The 24,422-nt window shown below is 40.6% G+C and overlaps 1 protein-coding gene across 1 annotated transcript in view; it reads left to right on the top strand.

Annotated features, from left to right (window-relative positions):
* ACOXL (acyl-CoA oxidase like) overlaps window positions 1-24,422 on the top strand; it is a 405,131-nt gene that overhangs the window by 251,027 nt on the left and 129,682 nt on the right. Inside the window, exons 18-20 of the mRNA XM_054475660.2 lie at window positions 8,317-8,403; window positions 12,792-12,901; window positions 21,554-21,665. Of these exons, the coding sequence (XP_054331635.1) occupies window positions 8,317-8,403; window positions 12,792-12,901; window positions 21,554-21,665 (309 nt within the window). The remainder of the gene's footprint in view (window positions 1-8,316; window positions 8,404-12,791; window positions 12,902-21,553; window positions 21,666-24,422) is intronic.

Consider the following 24,422-nt stretch of genomic DNA (forward strand, 5'->3'; position numbering starts at 1 on the left):
AACTTTCGAGATCCTGAAGGTGCTAGGTTGCTGTCCCATGATTGAGGGGATGTGCTGTGGCATTTCTGCAGGCTTTACATGTTTCCCTTTAAGCAAGATGGAAAGTTTTCTGACCCTTTTATTATTTGCCAGGGCAGAGGTTGTAGCCCCTTGGTGAAATTTAATTATACCCTCCACCAAATCCAATTACTACCCACACCCATGAAATCCCATTATAACTTTCTTTTGCTTCATTAGAGATACACCAAGACAGGTCCCTTCCTAATCCATTATGGCAGATTCCCTAAAGAATGTTAGTTAGAGATTTTGCATATATTGTTCATTACTTCGCAGTGCAAATATGCAAAAATGCAAATGACCTGCCATTAACTTGCTTTAAGACCAAGAAGGGGTGTCCTCTTCCTGACTGATCTGGGTGGCTTCTGTTGCAGAGACCTCTGTCTTGGAACTGCTCATGGCAAGATGTGTGCCTGCTGACGGGAAGCCTGGCAGTAATACCATCAAGCCTTATGTCCAGAAAAGCACAAAATGTTTCTCCAATCAGAAGGGAACATTGGGTTGTTTTGGGGCTGAACTGTGGCAGGTGGCCAAGAGAACAAAACCCCTTTTGTACTTTTTCCATGCTTAAAACACTAGACTCAGCCGAGATGTGGTTTGGGGTAGGACAGACCTTTCCTGCAGGGGTTGGGGAACCTAGCTGTTCTTCCCCTGCAGGAATGCCTGAGCCATGCTGTGGGGCAGGCCAGCTGATGTGTGCTGCGTACCAGCAGTGGGGCATCAGCCCAGTGTAGTTTCTATCAAATTTGAACTGAGGAAGAAAATAAAAGAGACCAAGCACATATCTGTTTTACTATAAGAAAGCTGATTCCTTAGGGATTTCAGACCCCCGAGGGTATTTTCCTAAGGATAATCAGAGAATGAACAATCAAGCATCATCAAATATTTTTGTTTCGTTTTTATTTTCAACTTTTACAATAAAAAATTTCAAACAAATTTCAAGACAGAAGTTGAAAGACTAGTACAATAAATATCTGGGCACACCATCCACCTGGTTTCATTACTTGTTAACACTTTGCCATATTAAAATTTCTCTTTTTTACCCTCTATGCATATGTTTGTGTGAGTGTGTGTGTGTGTGTGTGTGTGCGCATGAAATCATTTGAGAGTAAGTTGCAGACATCAAAACACTTCATCCCTAAGAGCTTCAATGTTCATTTTCTAAAAATAAGAATCTTTTCTTATAAAATCATAGTAACCATCATCACACCTAAAAAAATGAGCAATGATTTCATAGTATTATCTAAAAAAAATTAAAGAAAAATCAACAGCATAAAAAAGAAGGAGCAAGATGAACAAACATAACAACAGGCACTGGAGGAAGCAAAATAGAGAAACAAAAACTAATTATAACCCTAGGGATGTGTGGCCACATTGCATCCATAAAGCAAGAACAGCCTGCTATGAAATGCAAGCATTCAGAGACCCATAAAGTGCTTGCAAAATTAAAAATATACATTGCAAAAAAAAAAAATCCAATGTAAGGGCTAAAGAACAAATTTGAGAAAACTTCCAAGAATGAAGATCAGAAAGACAAAAAAGGGGGGAGTAGGATTAAAGGGAAATTTCCATTCCATCCATTTTTGAGGGATAATCATTCTAAAATCTATAACATTTCCAAGAAAGGGATTGGAGAATACAGAGAGGCAGGTAAATCAGAGAAATAGAAGAAAATTCTTGAGATATGAAGAAAGGCAAAAAAAGTCTGGAGATTGGCAGGACCCATTGGAAGAGATTAGAGCCTGAAAACAACCTGGAGAACTTCAGAACATCAAGGAAGGACAAAGAAAGGCCTCACAACCCTCAAGCTGAAAAAACGTGGGATTATTTACCAAGGCCTAAGAGTCCGATTGACCACAGACCTCTCAAGCAGCACTGAAGGATGCAACAGCTTCTCAACTGTAATGTACCCATACATCCTTGGATATCTTGTTCAACTTCAGATTCTGGGGTGGGGGAATTCTGTATTTCCAGCAATCTCTTAGGTGATATTATGGCTCTTGGTCTATGGATGAGACTGATTGGCAAGGGCCTACAGGTCTAGAATAAAATGGAATAATACCTTTAAAGTTCCGAAGAAGGTTGCTTTGAATGTAAAATTTCACAGCTAGCCAAATTATTGATCAAATATGAGGCAATATAAAGACAGATATTCAAATGCACTATAAGTTCACTTGATATACATTTTCTGAAAAATGTTACTTGTGGATGAACTGCAGGAAAGCATTCAAGAAATGAAGAATTTAAAAGACATGGATGCTTTCAGGAGCTAACCCAAGTGGAGTATATGTAAAGAAATACCTGGATGGTGGTGACGTGACAAGCCCAGAAAACAATTAGTCCAAATTTGAACAGGAAGTCACAGGGGTCAAAATAATGGCTTTAAGAAGGAAACAATTTCTGTTCAAAAAGAAGCAGGAAGATTCTAGCGATATGTTGGAAAAGGCATGTTTCTTCTTGAAACAAGAGAAAGAATAGTCCCTTAAGACTCCAGGAAAAACAAAACCACTCAAGAAAAGCATGCTCCAACTACGAGCAAACTAAAGCATGACATGAGAATGTATTTGACCTTCACACTGGGAAGCTTCCCCTTCTAGGATAACAAAAGCTACTTAAAAATGGTTATTTCTGGAGTGAGTTATTAAAGGTAAAAGATTGGGTAGGAGATTTTTGCTTTTTATTTAAGACTATTTAATAGGGCTTTTAATTTTTAGAGATCAAGTATATTTAAAACCATTAAAAAATATTCTCTCCCGGCTGGGCATGGTGGCTCACTCCTGTAATCCCAGCACTTTGGGAGGCCGAGGTGGGCGGATCACGAGGTCAGGAGATTGAGACCATCCTGGCTAACACGGTGAAACCCCGTCTGTACTAAAAATATAAAAAATTAGCCAGGTGTGGTGGCAGGTGCATGTAGTCCCAGCTTCTCAGGAGGCTGAGGCAGGAGAATGGCGTGAACCCGGGAGGCGGAGCTTGCAGTGAGCCGAGATCGTCACTGCACTCCAGCCTGGGTGACAGAGTGAGACTCCGTCTCAAAAAAAAAAAAAAAAAACACTTCTCTCCCTTTGATATAAAATGTCAAGGAGGGAAGAAAAGGAATGAAGAGTGACAAAGAAAGGAAGGGCTTTTCAAGAGAACAAACCAACTCGTGATACACACAAACTCACCCCATCCTCCAACATAACAACCCTCTTTACTCCCACGAGTGAACAGACAAGTTCTGTTTTTCTCTTTCCAAATCCATTGACCCATACACAAAGCTGGCACTAATTTTTTCGAAACCAGATGTTGCAGCATCTAAATATTTACATTTTTCCTCATCAGGACTCCATGTGTGAGATTCTGGAGAAAGGGAGCCTTCTGGATCTGGGGCCTTTGTTTGTCTTTTCTTCTCTGCTCCCCAGAATTTGATTTTTAATATAGTTTTTCAAATTGGGGACTATGAGTTCTTAACAGAATGTATTAATTTTGTGTCTTAATTTTGATGATCATCTAAACAGATATAGTCTAAATAGTATACACAGATCATCAGGATAACAACCATATAACCAGAGATTGCCATGGGGATTCTGGCCTTTGTCTTGCATTGCTAAGCCCATCAGCACCAGAGAACACCTTCTTGATGACCAGGAACCAATGAGGAAAGAACAGATGTAGGTTTTCTATGATTTACAAATCTGTGTTTAGTGGAGGCTGAAGATTGGTATGATGTGCTTGCTGCTTGAAGAGGTATCTTAGTCCATGTCTTCTTCTGTAACAGAATACCACTAAGTAATTGATAAAAAACAGACTTTCTTTCTCACAGTTCTGGAGGCTGGGGAGTCCAAGATGAAGATGCTGGCCTCTGGTGAGAGCTACTCTCCGCTTCCAATATGGCACCTTGAATATTGTGTCCTCACATGGCAGAAGGCAGAAGGGGAGAAAGGGGTGAACTCAGTCCATCAAGCCCTTTTCTAAAGGCACCTAATCCCATCCACAAGGAAGGAGCCCTTATGGCCTAATCACCCCTGAACGTCTCCAACTTTTAATACTATTATGTTGGCAACACCTAAATTTTGGAGGAGACACATTCAAACCATAGCAGAGAGTTTTACAGACCACAGAGAAGTGTGGCAGAGGGATCTCTTTGCCCAGCCCTCAGAGGTGTGGGTATAACTCCCCCAAAGGAACTGGCACAGGCTGGAAAAAAACAAGTTCATGCTGCAAAACACAGTCTGTCACATGTTATTAGGGCTGTTGATTTGAATCTTATTGGTTTTGTAGTTTTGCTTGTATTTAATTTCATAGTTTAGAGTTGAACAAGAGCTATAAACATAAGGTGTTTATATCTAGTTTTATGTTTGAACATGTTTGAGTAACGTTATAATTTGAAACAACTTAAATCAACATTGGGGGTTAAGGAGAATTGTTTTTCTTTCAGAAAGGGTTTGCACGGTGCTCAAGTTGTAACAAACTAAGTAGAATTTCTTTTTTAACATTCTGCCCATTGCCATTTCATTCTTTATTTTGTCACAGATTTAAGACAAGTTACTTTCTCTTTTCAATTGAAAAAAATTCCACAAGTAACATGTATTCCGGCGACACTGGACAGTTTGTTGTTGTCATCAGGGCTTGGGTGTTGGGAGGGGCTGACACACACACAGGCACGTGAGGAAGCTTGCTGGAAATGAGGGCAGTATGGGGGTGAGTGCGGGGTAGAGGGAGCCCAGGGGAGGTGAGAATGCGATGGGAAAACACTGGGGAACAACAGCCGGCCCTGCGCTAGGGAAGGTGGACACATCCACTTCCCTGAGTTCTGTTCAGACCCAGTCACTACTGGGGTTAGCAGTCAGGACACGTTTGTCTGCGTGTAATAAATACCCATCTAAAGTGGCTGAAACCATAAGAACACCAACCATGCTCCTTGGTGACCCCACAGCTGGGGCCTGTCTGCCCTTGAGTCCCTTGCTTCTGTCCAGCATCCAGTTCCACTGACACTGGAGTGATTTCTGGATTGTCTCATCAGTGTCTTAAAACAGCTGCCGCAATTCTGGGGAAGACAGCACAAGGGAAAACCTTCCCCAGAAACCTTCAGCTGAATTCCTCATAGGTCCCATTGGCCAGGACGGTGCCTGTGGCCCAGCTGTATGAGAAATGGCATTTTCTACCTCTTTAGTGAGAAGTTTGGGCCAGAAGTCTGTGTGGGGTGTGAGGGCCGCGGCTGCCTGCGGGAATGGTGTGCTCCTGAGCTGGACTCCACTGGGCCAGTTACAGATGGTGACGGGAAGAGCACAGCGGGTGCGGGGCAGGGATACACTCCCAGGCTCTTTATACCATGTGCATGGGACCCTTGGACTAGGCCCACAACAGGGATCACCAAATCAATCACCTTCAAGGCCAGGCAGGTACCTTAATAACTGTAGCAGACCCCGAGACTCAGATTGCCGTGGGGACTGGTGCAAACGGAGGGCCTTTGCCTCTTTCCAAGGGGGCTGTAACCTCTCCTCAGCTCCCACTAACCATTGCGTTGGGGGAACATTGGTTCAGGCTTTGCAGAAATTCTAAGTTTTCAACAGAAGGTAAGCACATAATTTGTTTTTAATGTGAAATGTCCATGGGGGTTATGAGGGGTGTGTCTAACAAAACCCGTCTTTGGCATGGGGTGAGCCACAGAGCCTTGCACACAATAGGCTGCAAAGGAGGGAGCTCTGGAGGAAGAATACACGCTTAGGCCAGGGCGGCCTCATGGCCAGATAGCCCAGGCTCTGTTTCACCCACATTGAGGAACCGTGAAATCCTGGGCTTAGCCCCTCTGAGAGTTACAGCCCTCACCTGTATAAAACTGGGACCATCACCTGTACCTTGGAGGACTCTTACAGTTACTCCTGTAGAGCACTTAGCACACAGTAGGGGCTCAATTAAGGCTGTGTTGTGGCTATTAGAATAAGCTGTGGGTTCTGCATATGGTGATGATTTGGTTGCCAGACACCAGGGCTCACGCCCCTACTGTGGCATGAAGTAGCCTGGGCAAGTTCCAGGTAGGAGAGTGAAAATGTGTGCAGGGGACTGATGTAATGTGGTGCAGGTGTGTGGGATGGGAAGCGAAGGGAAGAAGAGACCCCAAGAAGGGAGAAAGGGACCGGAAAAGCTCCCTGTTCCTGTCTATTGTGGCACAGCAAACCACCCCAAACTTCCTAACTTAGGGGCACACAACCACAACCACCTCACTGGGCCTGTGGGCTCTGCTTCAGGTCAGAAATTCTAACAGGAAATCGCAGAGGTGGCTCATCTGGCAGCCTCCTGAGTCTCCACGCTGGGCTCCAGGTGCTGACACTGTCACTCAGTTCCTCAAAGTGCCTGGATAAAGGCAGCTCTTCAGACAGCAGCCAAGGCCCTGGTGTCTAGCCCTGCCCCTTCCCCTTCCTGCCGTACACCCTGGCCACCCAGGCTTCTCCATGCTGCTGTGTCTCTAAAGGCGCTCTGCCCGCAGCCCTGAAAGCCTTTGTTGCTGCTACCGTTCCTTCTCAGATTGAGAATTTATGTCAAGTGTGAGTGTGCAGCCCCTCTCTGTGCCCACTGAGCTTTGAGTTCACCTGTCATCTCATCACATTATCCTGACATGCTGTCTGCTCTTGCCCCTCCCCCAGCACACCAGGGGTTCCTGCATTCTCTTTGTATCCCCAGTGACTACACAGAGCCTGGCATACTGCAGGTGCAGCTTAGGTGTGGAATTATTGAAAGCATGGACTCTGGGCTGGGTGTAGTGGCTTATGCCCGTAATCCCAGCACTTTGGGAGGCTGAGGCGGGTGGATCACTTGAGGTCAGGAGTTCGAGACCAGCCTGGCCAACATGGTGAAACCCCATCTCTACTAAAATACAAAAATTAGGCGTGGTAGCGGGCGCCTGTAATCCCAGCTACTCGGGAAGCTGAGGCAGGAGAATCGCTTGAACCCGGGAAGTGGAGGTTGCAGTGAGCTGAGATTGCACCACTGCACTCCTGCCTGGGTGACAGAGTGAAACTCCATCTGAAAGCATGGACTCTGGGTTGAAATCCCAGCCCCACCACTTCCTGGCTATGTGACCCTGGCAACTGGCTGAACCTCTCTAGGCCTTGGTTGTCTTATTGGACAATGGGGTGAGTGATTCCATGAACTACCCAAAGTTGTCATGAAGATTAAATTAAGTATTCCATCTAAAGAGTTTGGAACAGAGCTTAGCCTTAGTAGATAGATGCTCAAAGAAAATGAGTAGTTGCTGCTATTAGGTGTTGTATATATGAATGAACAAATGAATGAAGCTCATTTGTTCTTTAAGGCTCAGGTCAAAAGCCCTCCTGTTCCATAAAGCTTTCCCCAGTCCTCATAGTAAAGGGATCCACTTTTAACTTGCTGTGCTTCTGTACCTGTCGTGTTCTTTACAGATCCCTCTGAGTATAGTTGTGTGTGCATAGGCTGATCTCTCCATCTGCACTGGAAGACCCCGAGGGACGGCTATATCTTATTTATCTTTTTAATGTTCCCCATACTCAATATAAACAGTAGGTGCCTTGTACATAGTAAGTGCTCCATAAATGTAGCTGGAAGGAAGGAGGGAAACCAGAAAGGGGAAATTACTTTATATCTAACTGGAAACAGACACCAAGAAGGTCCAGATTTAACTGAAAACAACAACAAAACTAACCACTCTTAAGTTTGATTGAATTGTGCATGATTTTTTGCTGGGTCTAAATCACTGCTTCAGATCCATTCATCTTTCCTGGTTTGAAGTTCAAATCCATGTTTTTTTGTTTTGGTTTGGTTTGGTGGTTTGTTTGTTTGTTTGTTTGTTTTTTTGACATGGAATCTTGCTCTGTGCCCAGGCTGGAGTGCAGTGGCGCAATCTTAGCTCACTGCAACCTCCACCTCCCGGGTTCAAGTCAAATCCGTGTTTAAGGCCCAGCAATTACTCAGAGCTGCTTACATGTTGGTTTCTGTGCTAAAGTAGTCCTTCTGCTTCCCTTTGCCCTTCCTTCTCTTCTCTCCCCGCTCCTTCTCCTCTCGTCTCTCCCCTCTCCTCCTCTCCTCTATTCCCCTCCCCTCCTCTTCCCTCCCTTCTTCTTCTGTCATCCCTTCCATCTCTGCCTCTTATTTCTTCTAGCCAGGGAATTTTTAAAGATTCTCCCCAAAGAAATCTTGCCTTGATGGGATGTCCAGCATCTAAAAGAGGTAAAGAGCTAAAATGCATGGTGGTGGAAAATCAAGACCATCCACTTGGTCTTTTCTTCATTCTCATATCCATAGGTGACCCCTGAAATGCCCTTCAGGAACCTAGGCTTGCCAGATGTAGGAAAAAGAAATATAGGATCCCCAGCTACATTTGTATTTCAGGTAAACATGAATATTATTTTAGTATAAGTATGACCCATGCAATATTTGGGTGTCCAAATACAAATTGGGTGTCCTGTCTTTTATCTGGCAGTCCTATTGGAACCCCTAGGGCCAGGGCCAGCTTCATGGGGTGAGGTTTGTGCGGTGGTACAGGACCCTGCCCTCAGAAGGGACCATGCTTGGTTCAGTGCTCTGTTCTCATCATCATAAAATTCTTAATAATTTTTGAAGAAGGGGGCCTGCATTTTCATTTTGCTTTGGGCCCCAAATTATGTAGCCAGTCTACCTAGGGCTCCTTGGAGCATGATATGGGGCCCAGTGCCGTAAGTACTTCCACTTTGAGTCAATCTACCACTCTATGGTACAAACCCAAGTATGGTCCCACTGCCTGGATTCATAATGGATATCTGGTGGGATCTCCTTGGAAATCACATTTTTCTGTTATAATTGGCTCTAAGTGTTTCTGCTTTGGCAGCAATCTCTACTTGTTAGGCTCTTTAATCCAAGTTTCACTGTACCTAGCATAAATCAGTGAAATACTTAGTGTGAGGAAATGCTTGTTGCTTCGTAGATGCCTTGAAAAGTGATTTGACCTTAAAAATAACTTTTATTGGTGTTACATAATCATGTTGCATGATGTATATGATATTTATTGCAAATGCATGTTGATGATGTCATCATTCTGCACAATTGCCAAACTCATAGTTTCCAAATGTTGGCTGTAGATTTGCTTGATTCCTCCTGCAGATGGGACCTTTTTTAAAAGAAAAGACATGGATGTTTTGACTGCTCACTCACCCTAGAGTTCTAAGAAAGGGGCTCCTGAGCAGGTGTATATGAAAATAAAGAGGGCAGAACCAGCAGAACATTCAGAACCAGAGACCTGTATGAAAAGCCACAAAAACACCACCCACAATCACCTATCACAAGTTGTCTTAAGGAAGCCTTGAGTAACTAAAACACCAGGCTTACAGGAGAATGTAATCACTTGTGTTGCTGAAAATAATGTTTCACTTTACAAAACAATCTACTACTAGGTCCATTTTAAGTAATGAAATATCTAGAACTGAAACATGTAATAAATAAAAATTTTTTTGAATTTCTTAGTTTTGATAGTCACCGTTATTATGTAAGAGATCACTTTTTTATTTTTGGAGACAGAGTCTCACTCTGTTGCCCAGGCTGGAGTGCAGTGATGTGATCTCAGCTCACTGCAACCTCCGTCTCCCGGGTTCAAGTGATTCTCCTGCTTCCCGAGTAACTGGGACTATAAGCACGCACCACCATGCCCGGCTAATTTTTTAATGTTTTTGGTAGAGATGGGGTTTCACTATGTTGGCTAGGCTGGTCTTGAACTCCTGACCTCAGGTGATCCACCCACCTTGGCCTCCCAAAGTGCGGGGATTACAGGCGTGCGCCACTGCGCCTGGCCAAGATATCACTTTTTAGGGGAATCTGGGTGTTGGCTGGAGAGAATCATTCTATGCGCTTTTAACTTTGCAACTTCTGTGAGTCTACAATTATTTTTAAATAGAGTTAAAAATTATATATATATACACACACACACACATATATACTACATAGTATATTATAATATATTCAGGAACACCTCTATGAGGTAAAACAAGCACATCTTCATTGCACACTCAGTCTAGGTGGTGACTGATTTCTCTTTGCCTCTGCCTGGTAATTTATAAAATAAAGTACTGGACCTAGAGGCTGTAATGCCCAAATCCCATGGTAGCTGATAGCTTCAATCACTTAATCTTTCACCAAGGGGCATCAACAGCAGAAAATAAACTCATTTTTAAAATCACGTTTCCTTGTCTCATGACCTAGAAAAGGAGCAAAGATCCAAAGTGAGTAATCTGCTTTTGTGATGTTAGCCAGAACCAAATTTATCTCCCTTGTCTTTCTTAAGTTTAGCACCTGAACTTGATTATTGTATCATTCTAATTTTAATCCTAGCTAGAGTGAGTTAGTTCTACCTAATTTTAGTTGCTTAAATGGAAAAAGTGGAAATAGTGGCAGAAGTTAAAGGAGATTATCAAGGAATTGGACGTATTGGATGAGATAGGGAGAACAGGAAGGGAATGTACTTACTCATTTACTCAAGGGTGAGTCCTCGCCTCTGGGCTCTGGGCAGTACATTGTCTGATGGCACAAGGATGGACACACTCTGACCCCTGGCACTTGCTTTCCAGGCTGCCGGAAGACAGCAAGCCAGTAAACAAGTTGTGGTCTGTAGCACCAGGTAGCCGTAAATGCTATGGAGAAAAATAGAGTAAGAGAAAGCTGTGGGGGTGGGAATCAGAGAAAGCAATTTGTTCATACTTGGAATGACATTGCTTCTGCAGCAAGAGTGAGATAGAGTTACAGCCATCATAAATTTTATAGATTAGCAAAAGCAAAGTTAAATCTTAATCCTGGTATTGCGTTAGTGAAATGGAACTGGATTGCTATATCATTTTAATTTTAATTCTAGATAAAGTCATTTTATTTTCCCCACTTTTCCAGATCCTGGCAGGGTTTGATTCTCACACTTATTTTGTATAGCAGCAGCCATAAAAATGTACATGTTCTTTGACCCATAATGCAGTGATTCTCAATCTCACTGGACCTAATGCCCTCTTTTTGACAGTAAATATTTTGTAACACTCCCTTTACTAACCTGAATGAAATCACGGATCACATAACCTATCTAGAGACATAATTGCAAGAATTCAAGACAATACTTAAGGAAACCAAAGGCAAGTTATTTATATTATAAATATATTTATTTAATAACAAAGTAAACATGAACACAGCAAGACATATGATGCCTGCATCTATACTCAGAATTACTGTGTCAGCTTCAAATGCAGATGCCTAGGCTTATGGACCAGTCACACCTGGGAACATGGCAGGTTGCCATGGTGATGGGAAAGGAGAGGAGGCAGTGTCACTTGTGTACTGGCCTAAAGCACCTCTAATTTCAAGGGAACAGGGGAGTTTAATTCTTCCATAGGCCTAGGACTTGGAAAACCTGAAAGCTTTGGTGTAACTAAGTTCAGGGCTCTTAACTGCCTGCATGTATTTTACCACATGGCATTTGACAGGACACGGGGTATGGCACAGTCCTCTGTTGGTTGAGACGGTCCCATGCATTTCATACCTGGCTCTGCCCACCAATGCCAATAAAGCTTCCCCAGGCAAAAATACCTTGAAAGTTTTCAGCATCCCTCTTATTGGCAGAGTGGCCCTCTTTAAGAGCCTCTGTATCAATCAAGTTCATGGGGATTTATTCGCAGGTAATAATACAAAACATGACTATGCTATTTGTCTGCTTATATTGCTATCAAGGTTATTATGACAATGTAAAACTGGAAACAACCTAAGTATCCAACCAAATGGAAATGTTTAGTTAGCTATGATTTATTAAAAGTATACGGTTAGTAAATAAACAAATAGAATTCTACATAACAGTGCAAATCAAAAATGTCATTTATGATATACTGTTGAGTGAAAGCAAACATAACATTTTATATAATCTATATAAAAACATGCATGCATATAAAGCAAAGAAGAACTATTCTTAAATTGATAGTTGAAAGAGAATGAATCAGCTATCTATTGATTTGTAACAAACCACCCCAAAACTTAGTTCTTTGAGACAACAATTTGTTAGCTTATGATTCTGTAGGTCAGCAGTTTGGGCTAAGCTCACACGACGTGGTTTTTCTGCTGCTCTGCTGGTCCTCCCTGGGCTCATTCATGCTGTGGCAGCAGCATGTCGGGGCTGAGTGGGGGCACGCTGGTCCGAGGTGGCCTCATTCACATGTCTAGTGGTTGTTGCTAACCATCAGCTGAGTTTCTGCAGCGGGCTAGCCATGGACATCTTCTTTGAACCGCCACAGAAGAGCATGCAGTATTTTAGGCCCAAGTTATAACTTTAAAGCTGCTGAAGTAGAAGATAGAGATTGAAGTAGAGGATAGAGATTGTTTTATTTGTGCACTTCAATACTATTCCCCAAAGGTCTAATTGACCAGAGAATGTCAGGGGTGAAAAAGAGAACAGACCAGCCATCTGGTCCACGGAAGGCAAGCAGGTTTTACTAAAGTGTCAGCTAAAACAGTTGGTCCCAGGGCCAGTGTTAGAGACTGATACAGGCAAGAAGGGAGAGCAAGCAGTCAGTAGTTAGTGAAGTCGGCCACAGGGAAGGATGGGGAATGGTGTGATAAATGCCCCACGTTTGCCTTGGGGAAATAGAGGCCCTTGTAAGAATCAGGTCTTGTATTTGATTCCTTCCAAGGGGTTTGCTAAAAATAGATCTTATTGGGTTGCAGTATTAAAGATACTGTCATTTTTTACACTGCTGACACTGATGAGTGATAAACTCTTTGCACAGGTTGTGGGGCTGGAACTGCTGGCCCAATACACCAAACAGTATGAAGAAAAACCACTCTTTGGCCTGCTCCAAAACTGGGCTGAACCTGTGGGGGACAAGCTGAGAACCAGGTACGTATTACTCAGGCCATCATCATCTGCCTTCAGTGGGTTATCATGAAGCCTGAGTTCATACAGCCTTGGCATAACTCACTCTTGCTTGAAATTTTTAGTATTTGCTATATGCAAGAAATCTGTGAATATGTAAAATTAATACTCATACGCTCACTACCAACTTAAAAACTAAAACATTGCTCATTCTGTTCTTTCTCTTTGAGTTCCTTCTTTATTTCATGTTCACTGTTCCACGCAGTTTACAGGTTTTAATCCTAAAAACCCCATGAGGTAAGTTCTTATTTCCATTTCACAGATGAGGAGACTGAGGCACAGAGGTTAAGTACCTTGCTCAAGGTTACATGGCCAGTGAGTGGCAGAGGTGAGATTTGAACCCAGACAGTCTGGCTTCAACATCCATGCTTTTGGTTGTTTGTATTGATCTTTCAGTATTGTCTATTAGCTTTATAAATAAAGCATAATATATGTAGCATTTTGTAACTTTGTTTTCACTCAATATTTTGTTTCTTAGAATCATTCAAATTGTTAAGTATAGGTGCAGAACTCCTCTTCACAATATTCTGTAATATTCCATCCTGTGTATATGCCACACTGTACTTACCCATCCTAATCTCTGATATCTTGGACATTTGGGTTGTGTATGGTTTTTTGATATTTTGCATGATGCTGTTATGAAAAACCCTGTACATGTTTTCTGGGGGCTGTGCACAAGAGTTTTTATAGGGCTTTCAAACTTAATTGACATGACTTAGAGTAAGAAATACACTTTAAATCACCATGGACACCCACATATCCATAGGACCTCCACTTCAGACGCAACTGAAGCAAACAGTTCATGGAGCAGTGGCTACCTCCCTATTTATTACTAATGATGCTCTCTGATATTTTTAAATTTTATTTTTAAAGAATACTGATCTTAGCAGAATATTGATTTCAGCCAGACATGGTGGCTCACGCCTGTGATCCTAGCACTTTGGGAGGCCAGGACAGAAGGATTGCTCAAGCTCAGGAGTTTGAGACCAGCCTGGGCAATATGGTGAGACCCCTGTCTCTACAAAAATTAGCCAGGCATGGTGGCACATGACTCTGGTCCCAGCTGCTTGGGAGGCTGAGGCAGGAGGATCGCTTGAGCCTGGGAGGCAGAGGTTGCAGTGAGCTGAGATCATGCCACTGCACTCCAGCCTGGGCAACAGAGTGAGACCCTGCTTAAAAAAAAATGCTGACCCCAACCCTTAAAATGATTTTATGACCTTTTAGTTATTTGCAATCTGTTGTTTGAAAAACACTCCCCTACAGTATCTATTACTTAGGAATGGAATTGCTGTGCTATGGAGTAATGTTCAACTTTACTAGATAGTGACAAATTATTTTTCAAGGTGGTTGTATAAATTTACACCCCCATTAGCAGCATGTATCTTGTGGGGCCTTATTCTGTTCTCACCAACACTTGGTACTGTCAGACTTCTTAATTTTTGTCAATACAATATAAGAAATGATCTCTCACCCTGACTTTAAACTGAATTTTCTCGATTACTATTAAGGATGAGCATGATTTCACATGTCTGTTTGCCATTTGTATTTCTTCCTATGTGAAATGCCTGTTCATGTTTTTTGCCTATTTTTATTGTGTGTGTCTGTGTGTGTGTGTGTCTTGTTCTTACTGATTTTTAAGGGCTCTTTATCCTTTGTTGTTATAAATGCTATAATTATCTTTTCTATGTTTGTGGCTTGTCTTATATTTTATCGTGTCTTTTGATTGAGATAAATTCATTAATTATAGTCGAACTTATCAATCTTTTCTTTTATATCCAATACTTTTTCTGCATCATCTGTTCTGAGGTTGTGAAATCTATATCTTTAAAAGTTTGAAAGTCTCACCTTTTACATTTAATTATTGAATCCATACACATTTTTATGTGTGGTTTGAGGAAGGGATCTAATTTTATTTTTCTCCTTTGGGGACAGTCAGTTGTTCCGGCACCATTTACTGAATTGGACATTCTTTCCTAGTAACCTGCAAGGTCTCTTTGGCATTTATTAAATCTCCATCTATTTGAGAGTTTGTCTTGGGGCTATTTTGTTCCTAGTCTCTTTGTATATTTTTGATCCAACAATACACTGTTATAATTACTGTGGCTTTATAATAAAATATTACTATAGTATTATATTACATTATTATATCAGAAATGTAATTCAGAATTGGGTTGGCTGTTCAGGATCTTTGGCCATTTCATGTAAGTTTTGTAATCAGTTTGTCAAGTTTCTTAGAAATAAAACAAAGGATGAATATTGTAGGATTGTACTTACATGACATACCTAGAGTAGTCAAATTTGTAGAGATGGAAAGTAGAGTATTGGTTCCCAGGGGCTAAGAAGAGGAGAGAAAGGGTAGTTATTGTTTCATAGGTACAGAGTTTCAGTTTGGGAAGATGAAAACGTTGTGGAGAAGAATAGTGGTAATGGTTGTACAACAATGTGAACGTACTTAATACCACTGAGCTGTACACTTACAAATAGTCAAAATGGGCTGGACACAGTGGCTCATGCGTGTATCAGCACTTCGGGAGGCTGAGACGGGTGGATCACCTGAGGTCAGGAGTTTGAGACCAGCCTGGGCAACATGGTGAAACCCCATCTCTACTAAAAACATAAAATTAGCCAGGCGTGGTGGCACATGCCTGTAATCCCAGCTACTTGGGAGGCTGAGGCAGGAGAATTGCTTGAACCCAGGAAGTGGAGGTTGCAGTGAGCCGAGATTGTGCCATTGCACTCCAGGCTGGGCAACAAGAGTGAAACTTCGTCTCAAAAAAATAAATAAATAAAATTAAAATGGTAAATGTTTTGTTATTTGTATTTTACCACAGGCCTGCAAACCTGCTGAAAGTTTCTTTGAAAATATATTAAATCTATAGATTTGCAGAAAATTGACATTTATGAAGCAGGTCTTCCTCTCAAAGATTTTCATCTTCAAAGTGTCCCTCAGGGTTCTATAATTTTTTCCATACATAGTATATCCTTTCATAGGTTTATTACTAGTTACTTTATAATTTTGTCGTTAAAAGAATATTTTTAAATTATGATTTTTATAGTTAATGATTTATTATACATACAATTGGCTTTTTTTTATAAATCTGACTGTAAAGAAATTTCTTTTAAATGTGTCTGTAGATTCTTTGGAGGTTTTTTCCATAGACACTAATTTGCAAATTATAAATTTTTATTTCTTCCTTTCCAACTGTTATTTATTTTATTCTTTTCATGTCTCACAGCAAGAGCTAGGACCACCAACACAATTTGAATAGAAGCCATCTTACAAGGTGTTCTTTTGTCTTATTGCTGATTTTATTTATTATGTTAGAGACAGGGTCTTATGCTGTCTTCCAGGCTGGAGTGCTGAAGTTTTTGATAGAAGCACTTTACTTCCTAAAGAAGCTTATACATTTTAAATGTATTTTTGTCATTACCAGATTAATTTTATCAAATGATATTTTTCTGCATCTGTTGAAATGATCATATATTTCTTCTTCATTTTGTTAGTTTGGTGAATAATTTTTGCAGATCATCTAATGTTAAACTACCCTTTCATGCTTAAGAAACACTCAATTTTGTTATGCTGTATTATCATATTTATATTTTCCTGGATTTGGCTTGTTAGTATTTTTTAGGGGGAGGAGATTGTATATTTATAGTTTTCCGTTCTTGTACATGCCTGATTTAGATTTATGTCAAAAGTTTTACAGCTCTCATAGAGTTATTTTGGGGGGAGTGGTTTCTTATTCTGTGAAAGAATTTGATAATTCATCAAATTTGAAAATAATCTGGGCTTGGTGAGTAAACTATTTAATTAGCTTAATTGTTTAAAGACTGGGCTTCTCTTTTCATGTCAGTTTAAGTAATTGTATTTTTCTAGGAATTTATTCACTTGGTTTTGATTTTATTGGTGTAAGTTTTTATGTGTACTATTCTATCATTACCTTTTTAACTTCTGCTAGATCTGTAGTTGTGTCTCATTTGTCATTCCTCAAATGGCTTCTTGTGCTTTCTCCTTTCTTTGTTGTTGTTGCTCAATCTCATCAGATGTTTGACTGGTTTATTGTTATTTTTCAAACAACTAATTTTTCCCTTTGATCCTTTCTGTCATACCTTTGTTTTCTATTTCATTGATTTATGCTCATGAATGTATTGTCTCCTATATTATACTTTTAGAGAGCTTATTATGCTTTTTTCTTTTGTGTATTTTTTAATTATTTTTTTTTGGAATGAGATTATTGGTCCCTGAAACCAAAAGTATTGAACTAGTTTCTAAGGAAACTATTCATTAGAAAATAGAATCTCACAATCCTGATTAAACACATGGAAAACACAGTAAATGGTGGCCTGGGATTCTTTATAGCCATTGGGATGACGTGAAATTGAGAAATCTGTAATCTGTCTTTTTTTTTCTTTTTTTAATTGCTGCTCAGGACCCTGTTTATTCAAACTATGGTCCATCTTAAAGCTTGAAAACACGAGCTCCTACATGTTAGGACTGTTTCACTGGAGTCTCTCTTAGTTTTAATGTCTCCATTTGTCTTCATACTCTAGAGTTAGTGGGTCTTCCTAATATTTCTAGCTCTTGAGAAGGAAGTTTATAGTATGGATAGCTTTTTCCTCCAATGTATTAGTTTGAAAATTGCCCAGCATATTAAGGAGTTGAAAGAATAGTACAACTCCCCACCAGAATCAGTTCCATCCTTGCAGGAAACTTGTTCCCCAACTGGCCGCAAATCATCTGCCCTTTCATTTCTTTTTCAGATAGCAGAGCAGGGCTTGTTTCCATCATTTTGGAAGCATGACATGCTCTCACCCATATGCAAATCTATATCCCTAGCACATTTTCCAGCACAGAGTTGAGATGTGCCAAAGGCAGTATTCCAAATGTAAATATTTGGAAAGTTCCAGTCCATTTATTTTTGTCTCAGTTATTAACCTCCAAAACAGTATACATCTGTCTCCCACACATCTAGGTTTTACTGATTCAGTCTCTGTGTTTATCTACTTAAATCCCAAAACTTTACTTACTCTGACTTTTATATGAAGGAAAGCCTTTGTCATCAACGTGTTTTCAGCACTCACTGTGTACCGGGCACTTCTCTAAGCATTGGTGATCAGCAGTTACTAGGGGCTCTGCCTTCATGGAGTCTGCACTCCGAGAGCAGTAGGATGGTAGGCATAGTGACAGCCCTGAGAAAAGTACTCTTGAGCAGGTGGGGACCTGAGGAAAGATGGGCTGAGAACTTCCTGGTACCCTTAAATCCCTCCAGTGGGCACCCATTTGTCCGCACAGTAACTACCCCTCATTTCGGCCTGGGAGGAGTCAGTCATGGTACTGAAAAGCCTCCATGGGACTAGGTAAGGCAGGTGGAGCATGGCAGGGAGAAGAGCCCTGGAAGGAAGTGGCTCTGAAAGGGGGTTGTACCTGGCTCTGCAGATAGCCCCATTCAGCTCTGGCTTGTCCCTGCAAGAGCTGCCTCTCTCCCTCCTGCATGGAAGCCTGCCACTGGGGCCCCTCCCGCTCTCATCAGCCTGTGGACCTTTAGGAGGTGGTGGTAGGTGTCCAGGAAAGTCAAGATTTTGCCTTGCACCCAACATGTTTTTCTACATTATGCTGTAAAATTTACACATATTCAGCAAAGTTGAAATAATTTTACAGGAAGCATTTATGTACAAACCATGGAGATTCTATTAACCTATTGCTGTACCTGCCATATCACTATCATATCTATGGATCTATGTATGGAACTCACCCATCCATTCACCTTCTCTTTTTGATCCGTTTCAAAATAAACTGTAGACATCAGCACATTTCTAAATAATTTAGCATAAGCATCATTAACTACAGTTACATATTTAGTTATAGTTCTTCTTATATAGAATTTACATACAATAAAATGCACACATCTGAAGTGTACATTCACTGAGTTTTGACAAATGCATAAACCTATGTAACCAAACTCATATTAAGATATAGATCATCACTCCAGAAAGTTCTTTCATGCCCCTTCTTGGTCAATCTCACTACCCAGATACAGCCACTCTTCTGATATTTTCCCACCACAGATTAGTTTTTCTGTATTAGAACTTCACATAAACAGAACCAGGCAGTATGTACTCTTTTGTAGCTGCCTCGTGAAATTGGCATAATACTTTTTGACATTCACCCATGTTGTTGTGTGTATTAGTTTGTTTCTTTTCATTATTGTAGTATTTTACTTTATGAATATAGTAGAATCATTCTCTTATGGATGAATAGACACCTGGGATGTTTGCCGTTTTTCACTTCTGTGAGTAGAACTGCTATGAGCATTCTTATGTAACCTTTTTTGTGAACATATGTTTTTATTTCTCTTAGGCAATTAGTAGGAGTGAAACTGCTAGATCATAGGGTATGTGTTCATTTAGTTTTATCAGAAACTGTGACAACATTTTGCAAAGAGATTTCACCATTTTACACTCCCATCAGCAAGCATGAGAGTTCTGGTTTCTCCAGATCCTCGGCAACACTTGATGTCAGTGTACTTAATTGTAGTCATTCTGGTGGATGTATAATGCTACCTCACCATGGTTTCCGTTTGCATTTCCCTGATGTCTAACGATACATATTTTAATTTAATTTAAACTTTATTTAAAAATAGAGTCATTTGGATCTTCTTGTAAAATACACAGTTACAAGGAGGTTGCCTTTAGCAATGTTTCTATTTTTAAAGAAAGTCTGCACACTCTACTGCACTGGGCAGGCTCCTAGACCTACATGACATGTGACTCACATGACTCAGCGAGTGGGTGAGATCCCCTTCCTGCAGCACATGCAGTTCACAGTCTCAGGTGGACAAACATGTTCTACAGTCTGAATTCCAGGGAAGCTAATTTCCAGTACCAGCCCCTGGAATGACTAAAACATACTTTTCAATAATATATGAAAGCTTTTTACATCTTTCATTAAATAGACTGAGGCAGAAACCCAAACTTCTTAAAGCCCAGATTCAGAATAAACGTTTACATCTTTTAAATGTCCTGGTAATTGGCATGTAAATACTTTCCTCTTCCCTGTCTAAATGGAGGGTGATTATTAATTCAGCACTTGGCATCTCAAAAGCACTGCATCAATTGCTTCTTAACGTTTCTCTCGTACCTTCTGATTAAGCAACAACAGCCACTTGGGTTTTTTATTTTTAGTTAATATGAATTTAAGTTATTTGAGTCTTATAATAACTTACTTCCTCAGGAAGTGGGGAAAGGGGAGGGCAAGAGGTGGCTGTGCTATGGGAAACCCTAAGTGTGAATTAACCCTTCCCCTGCTTGTCTAGGTTATCTAAAGGTTCATGGTGGGGCCATAAAATTGGCATGAATAGAGAGTTTCATGATGAAAAGCTCACGAGCTTTTAATTGTGAACTTGGTTGTTTCGAGTCTGTGCTTACATCTCTTAACTCCTCTGTGCCTCAGTTTCCTCATTTGCCAAATGGGAAAGATGGGAATTGCTGCCTGCTGAAGAAAGCCACCATCTCTGTAGCACACCCTCCCCTGTGCTTGCACACAGCCCTCTCACTTCCCTCCGGGGTGCCTCTTGCTTTAAATGCTGATGTTCCCCAACAAAACCTGAGCTTGACTGAGTTCTGCCTGTGTGACCTTGAGCAAGTTACCAAATCTTGCTGAGCCTCAGTTTCCTGAACTCTACATTGGATAATTATAGTATTCTAGAATTATCGAGAAAATTGAATAATTCACAGCAGATAATGAGCACAATTCCTGATATATAATATATTTAATATTATTCATTGATATTTTGTAACAGATATATTTGATTATTAATATCCAATTATAATAATTATAATAAATGCCCAGCAGTGGTTATTATTATAAACTCACTTGATAGAGCTGTATAGTGGTTGAGTTATTATTATAAACTCAATTGACAGAATTGCATAATGGGGGCCAGGCACAGTAGCTCATGCCTGTAATCCCAGCACTTTGGGAGGCTGAGGTGGGCAGATCACTTGAAGTCAGCAGTTCAAGACCAGCCTGGCCAATATGGTGAAACCCTGTCTCTACTAAAAATACAAAAATTAGCCAGGCACAGTGGCACATGCCTGTAATCCCTGCTACTCAGGAAGCTGAGGCATGAGAATCACTTGAACCCAGGAGGTGGAGGTTGCAGTGAGCCGAGATCGTGCCACTGCACTCCAGCCTGGGAAACAGAGTGAGACTCTGTCTCAAAAAAAAAAAAAAAAAAAAAAAAAAAAGAATTGTATAATGATTGAGTTATACATGAATTGTATAATGGTTGATTATACTTGACAGAAATTGCTATTAACTAAGAAAGACTATGTAAAATATTGAACACTACTTATAATACACTAGTAAGTGGAAAAATTAGGAAACCAAATCATCCCTATACCACAAGGACAACCACCTAGAATAAACTAGAGCTAAGATTACTGAAAAGAATTATGAATACAGTCAATGAGAGATGGGATGGGGAGATTATGTCTATTGACACTATTTTTCTATAGAAAAAAATATTTTTAAAAAACAAACCCACTCTATTTCTTTCAAATGAAATTCTTGGTGAGGCCAAAATAATAATGATAGTCACTGTGATTTTCTTTCAGTTTCCTGGCATTTAACATGGACACAGTTGATAATCTCGCCTTTCTGTTGAAAGCAGTGAAATTTCGTGAAAGGGTTCTTCAGCGGGGTTTGGTGGCCAGAATTTATTATAAGGTAAAGATACACTGTGTTATATTTTTCCTTTTGACATGTGTTTAAGGGATATCCTTGCTGGTGAACTGTTGTTAAGTTTAGTAGAGGATGAGTCAGCTTAATGACAAGCTCCTGGAAGTGGCTAGAGTTCCTACAGGCCATTTTGCCTGACACCGTTGCTTGCTCTGGAGGCCAGGATGCTTCTATTTAACCCTCTTTGTGTCATCTTGTAGAATTCCACCTGCAGGCATCATGTGGCTGCCATGGGAGTTGATGAGTGGTGTAATTTTCAGCCCTTATCAAAGTTGAAAAATCATTGTTTTATATGTATAAAGAGTACATTGTTCTCTAAGACAGGGAGGGGAACTGCCTCAGGCATATGTAAAAATTAACATTGGGTTAGTCTAAGATGCATTCTATCTCCTATTAAAATACCTATGAAGCTCTGCAAAAGCATAGAACCTTGTGTCAGCGTTGATAGAAATCTAGAGGAAATTTCCACCAAGTACAGTGCCAGTGGGGTTAGTTTGAGGGATCACTGTCCACCCTAGCAATATCTGTTTCATCTTCTGATCCAGCACAGAATAGTCAATGGAACCCCAGGAGAAGGCTTTACTGCTCCTACTCTATGTCCAGGCCAGGGCTCAGGGCTGCCATAACCAGAGTCCAGGTTGCTTCTCTCCTTCTGCATGGGAATTAGGTTCCAAGCTGGCCAGAATTGGATTCCTGCAATTCTCCCCCTCCAGTTCACCCCTTTTTATATGAATGTCAAGGTCATGTCTCCTAGTACAACACAGCAGGGGTAGAAGAGAAGAGGATGGATGGTACATGGGAATGGATATTCTCTTAGGAAATGCTTTGGAAACAGAAGTGCCCTGGAAGCAGAAAGCAGCCAAGATCCACCCTCATGGAACAAAGCCACACTGGATGAGAACCTGCAGGAAGCCAGGCTAGGAATTGTGTAAATTAATTTTTCCCCCAGGCATAGATCTGAGGTGAGGCTCTGCCAGACCCCACGAATGCATTCAGGTGGCTTTAAATCACTCCACATATCCTCCACATATCAAACATGGAGCCAGCCAAAATAAGAGATAGGTATATCCAAAAGGAAAAATGCTACAGTTGCGGTGAAGAGCAGAATTAACAAGGGAGAAAATGCAATCTGTAAACTGTTTTCGAAGACTGTAGAAGAAAAGGCTAGAGACAAAACGGTAAGAGAAGAAAACAAGCAGAGTGAAATGATAGAAATCTAACCTATGGATAACAAATATTCCTGGAAGTGCTGGGACAAAAGGAGCAGAAATAATAATCACAAACATAGTAGAAAAAGAATTTCCTTCGTTTCCATTATGCTAATGGAAAAAAAAAGACTTACACTTGGACATAGATGAAAAATCTAGAATAAAGAGAACAGAATGTGAGCAACAAGACAGAAAATAATAGTTTACTCAAAAACAGAAAAAATTAGGCTAGCTGCTGTCATTCACTAGCTCCAAATTGAGGAATAAGTACTCCTCTAAAGAGGAAACTTCATGATCTAAGCATAATATTCCAAGCCAAATTTAATCCCTGAGTACAGGCAATGGAAAGATATTTTTAGATATCTAAGAATCAGAAGCAATTTCACTAATATAGCCTTCCTTAAAAAGTTATCTTAAAATTTACTCCATAGGACAGAAAAAAGAATCAAAATGAATAACTCTAAAATAAGGAAGTCAAGATATAAAAGGATTGGCAGTCCCGTGAAGCCAATACTATATGTTTTTTAAAAATAGTCACAAAATTGGCTGGGCGTGGTGGCTCATGCCTGCAATTCCAGCACTTCGGGAGGCCAGGGCAAGCAGATTGCTTGAGCTCAGGAGACCAGCCTGGGCAACATGGCAAAACCACATCTCTACAAAAAATACAAAGAAATTAGCCAGGTGTGGCAGCACATTCCTGTAGTACCAGCTACTGAGGAGGCTGAGGCAGGACAATCTCTTGAGCCTGGGAGGCAGTGGTTGCAGTGAGCCAAGATGACACCACTGCACTCCAGCCTGGGCAACAGAGAGAGACCCTGTCTCAAAAAATAATACGGAAGCTAAAAATATATTTTTTTTGGAAAAAAACATGATTTTTAAAAAAACTTGATAAACTGGTTCTGTAATAGTCTATACTATTTTTTAAGGTAAGATGAAAGACAAAGTAAAAACATACTGAATTTCTTACATTAATTACAGGGTAAGCAAAAGACCTTGTTTTGTTCTGACTTTAGTAATTAGAGAAACATAGGTTAAAATATATGTTTTATTAAATTGAAAGCTAACATAACTACTGAACACAGAATGCTTGTTTTCCAAATCACTGCAGCAGACAAAGCAGTGAAGATAAACAAGTGGTCAGAAGTTTGTGTAATCAGAGCAAAGCAAAGAACAAATCAGAAAGCACGTTCTTAGGAGACTCAAAGACACTCCAGTGCAGCTCCTTTAAGTGAACCCACACCAAGGCCAGGAGAGCTGTTTAAAAAGTTCCCACTGCGAATTGCTCCTTGGTTTGAGAATTTCTCCGGGATTGCTTCCCTAAATCTGTTTCCCATTAATTGTGATATCCCCTTTGTCTCTTCTAATTTGGCTCAATTCAAGACCCCTCTCTCTGGCCCCAGACGATTAATGCTTTGATCTTGAACTGAGTTGATCTGGTAATTCCTTGAAAACAACATTTCCATTACAATATGATCCCTTAAGCAGTGGAGAGGCAGCTTTTGATACATTTTCATCCTAGAGAGCCTTAAATCCCTCC

Source organism: Pongo pygmaeus, chromosome 12 (assembly GCF_028885625.2).
Source record: "Pongo pygmaeus isolate AG05252 chromosome 12, NHGRI_mPonPyg2-v2.0_pri, whole genome shotgun sequence".
Lineage (NCBI taxonomy): Eukaryota > Metazoa > Chordata > Mammalia > Primates > Hominidae > Pongo > Pongo pygmaeus.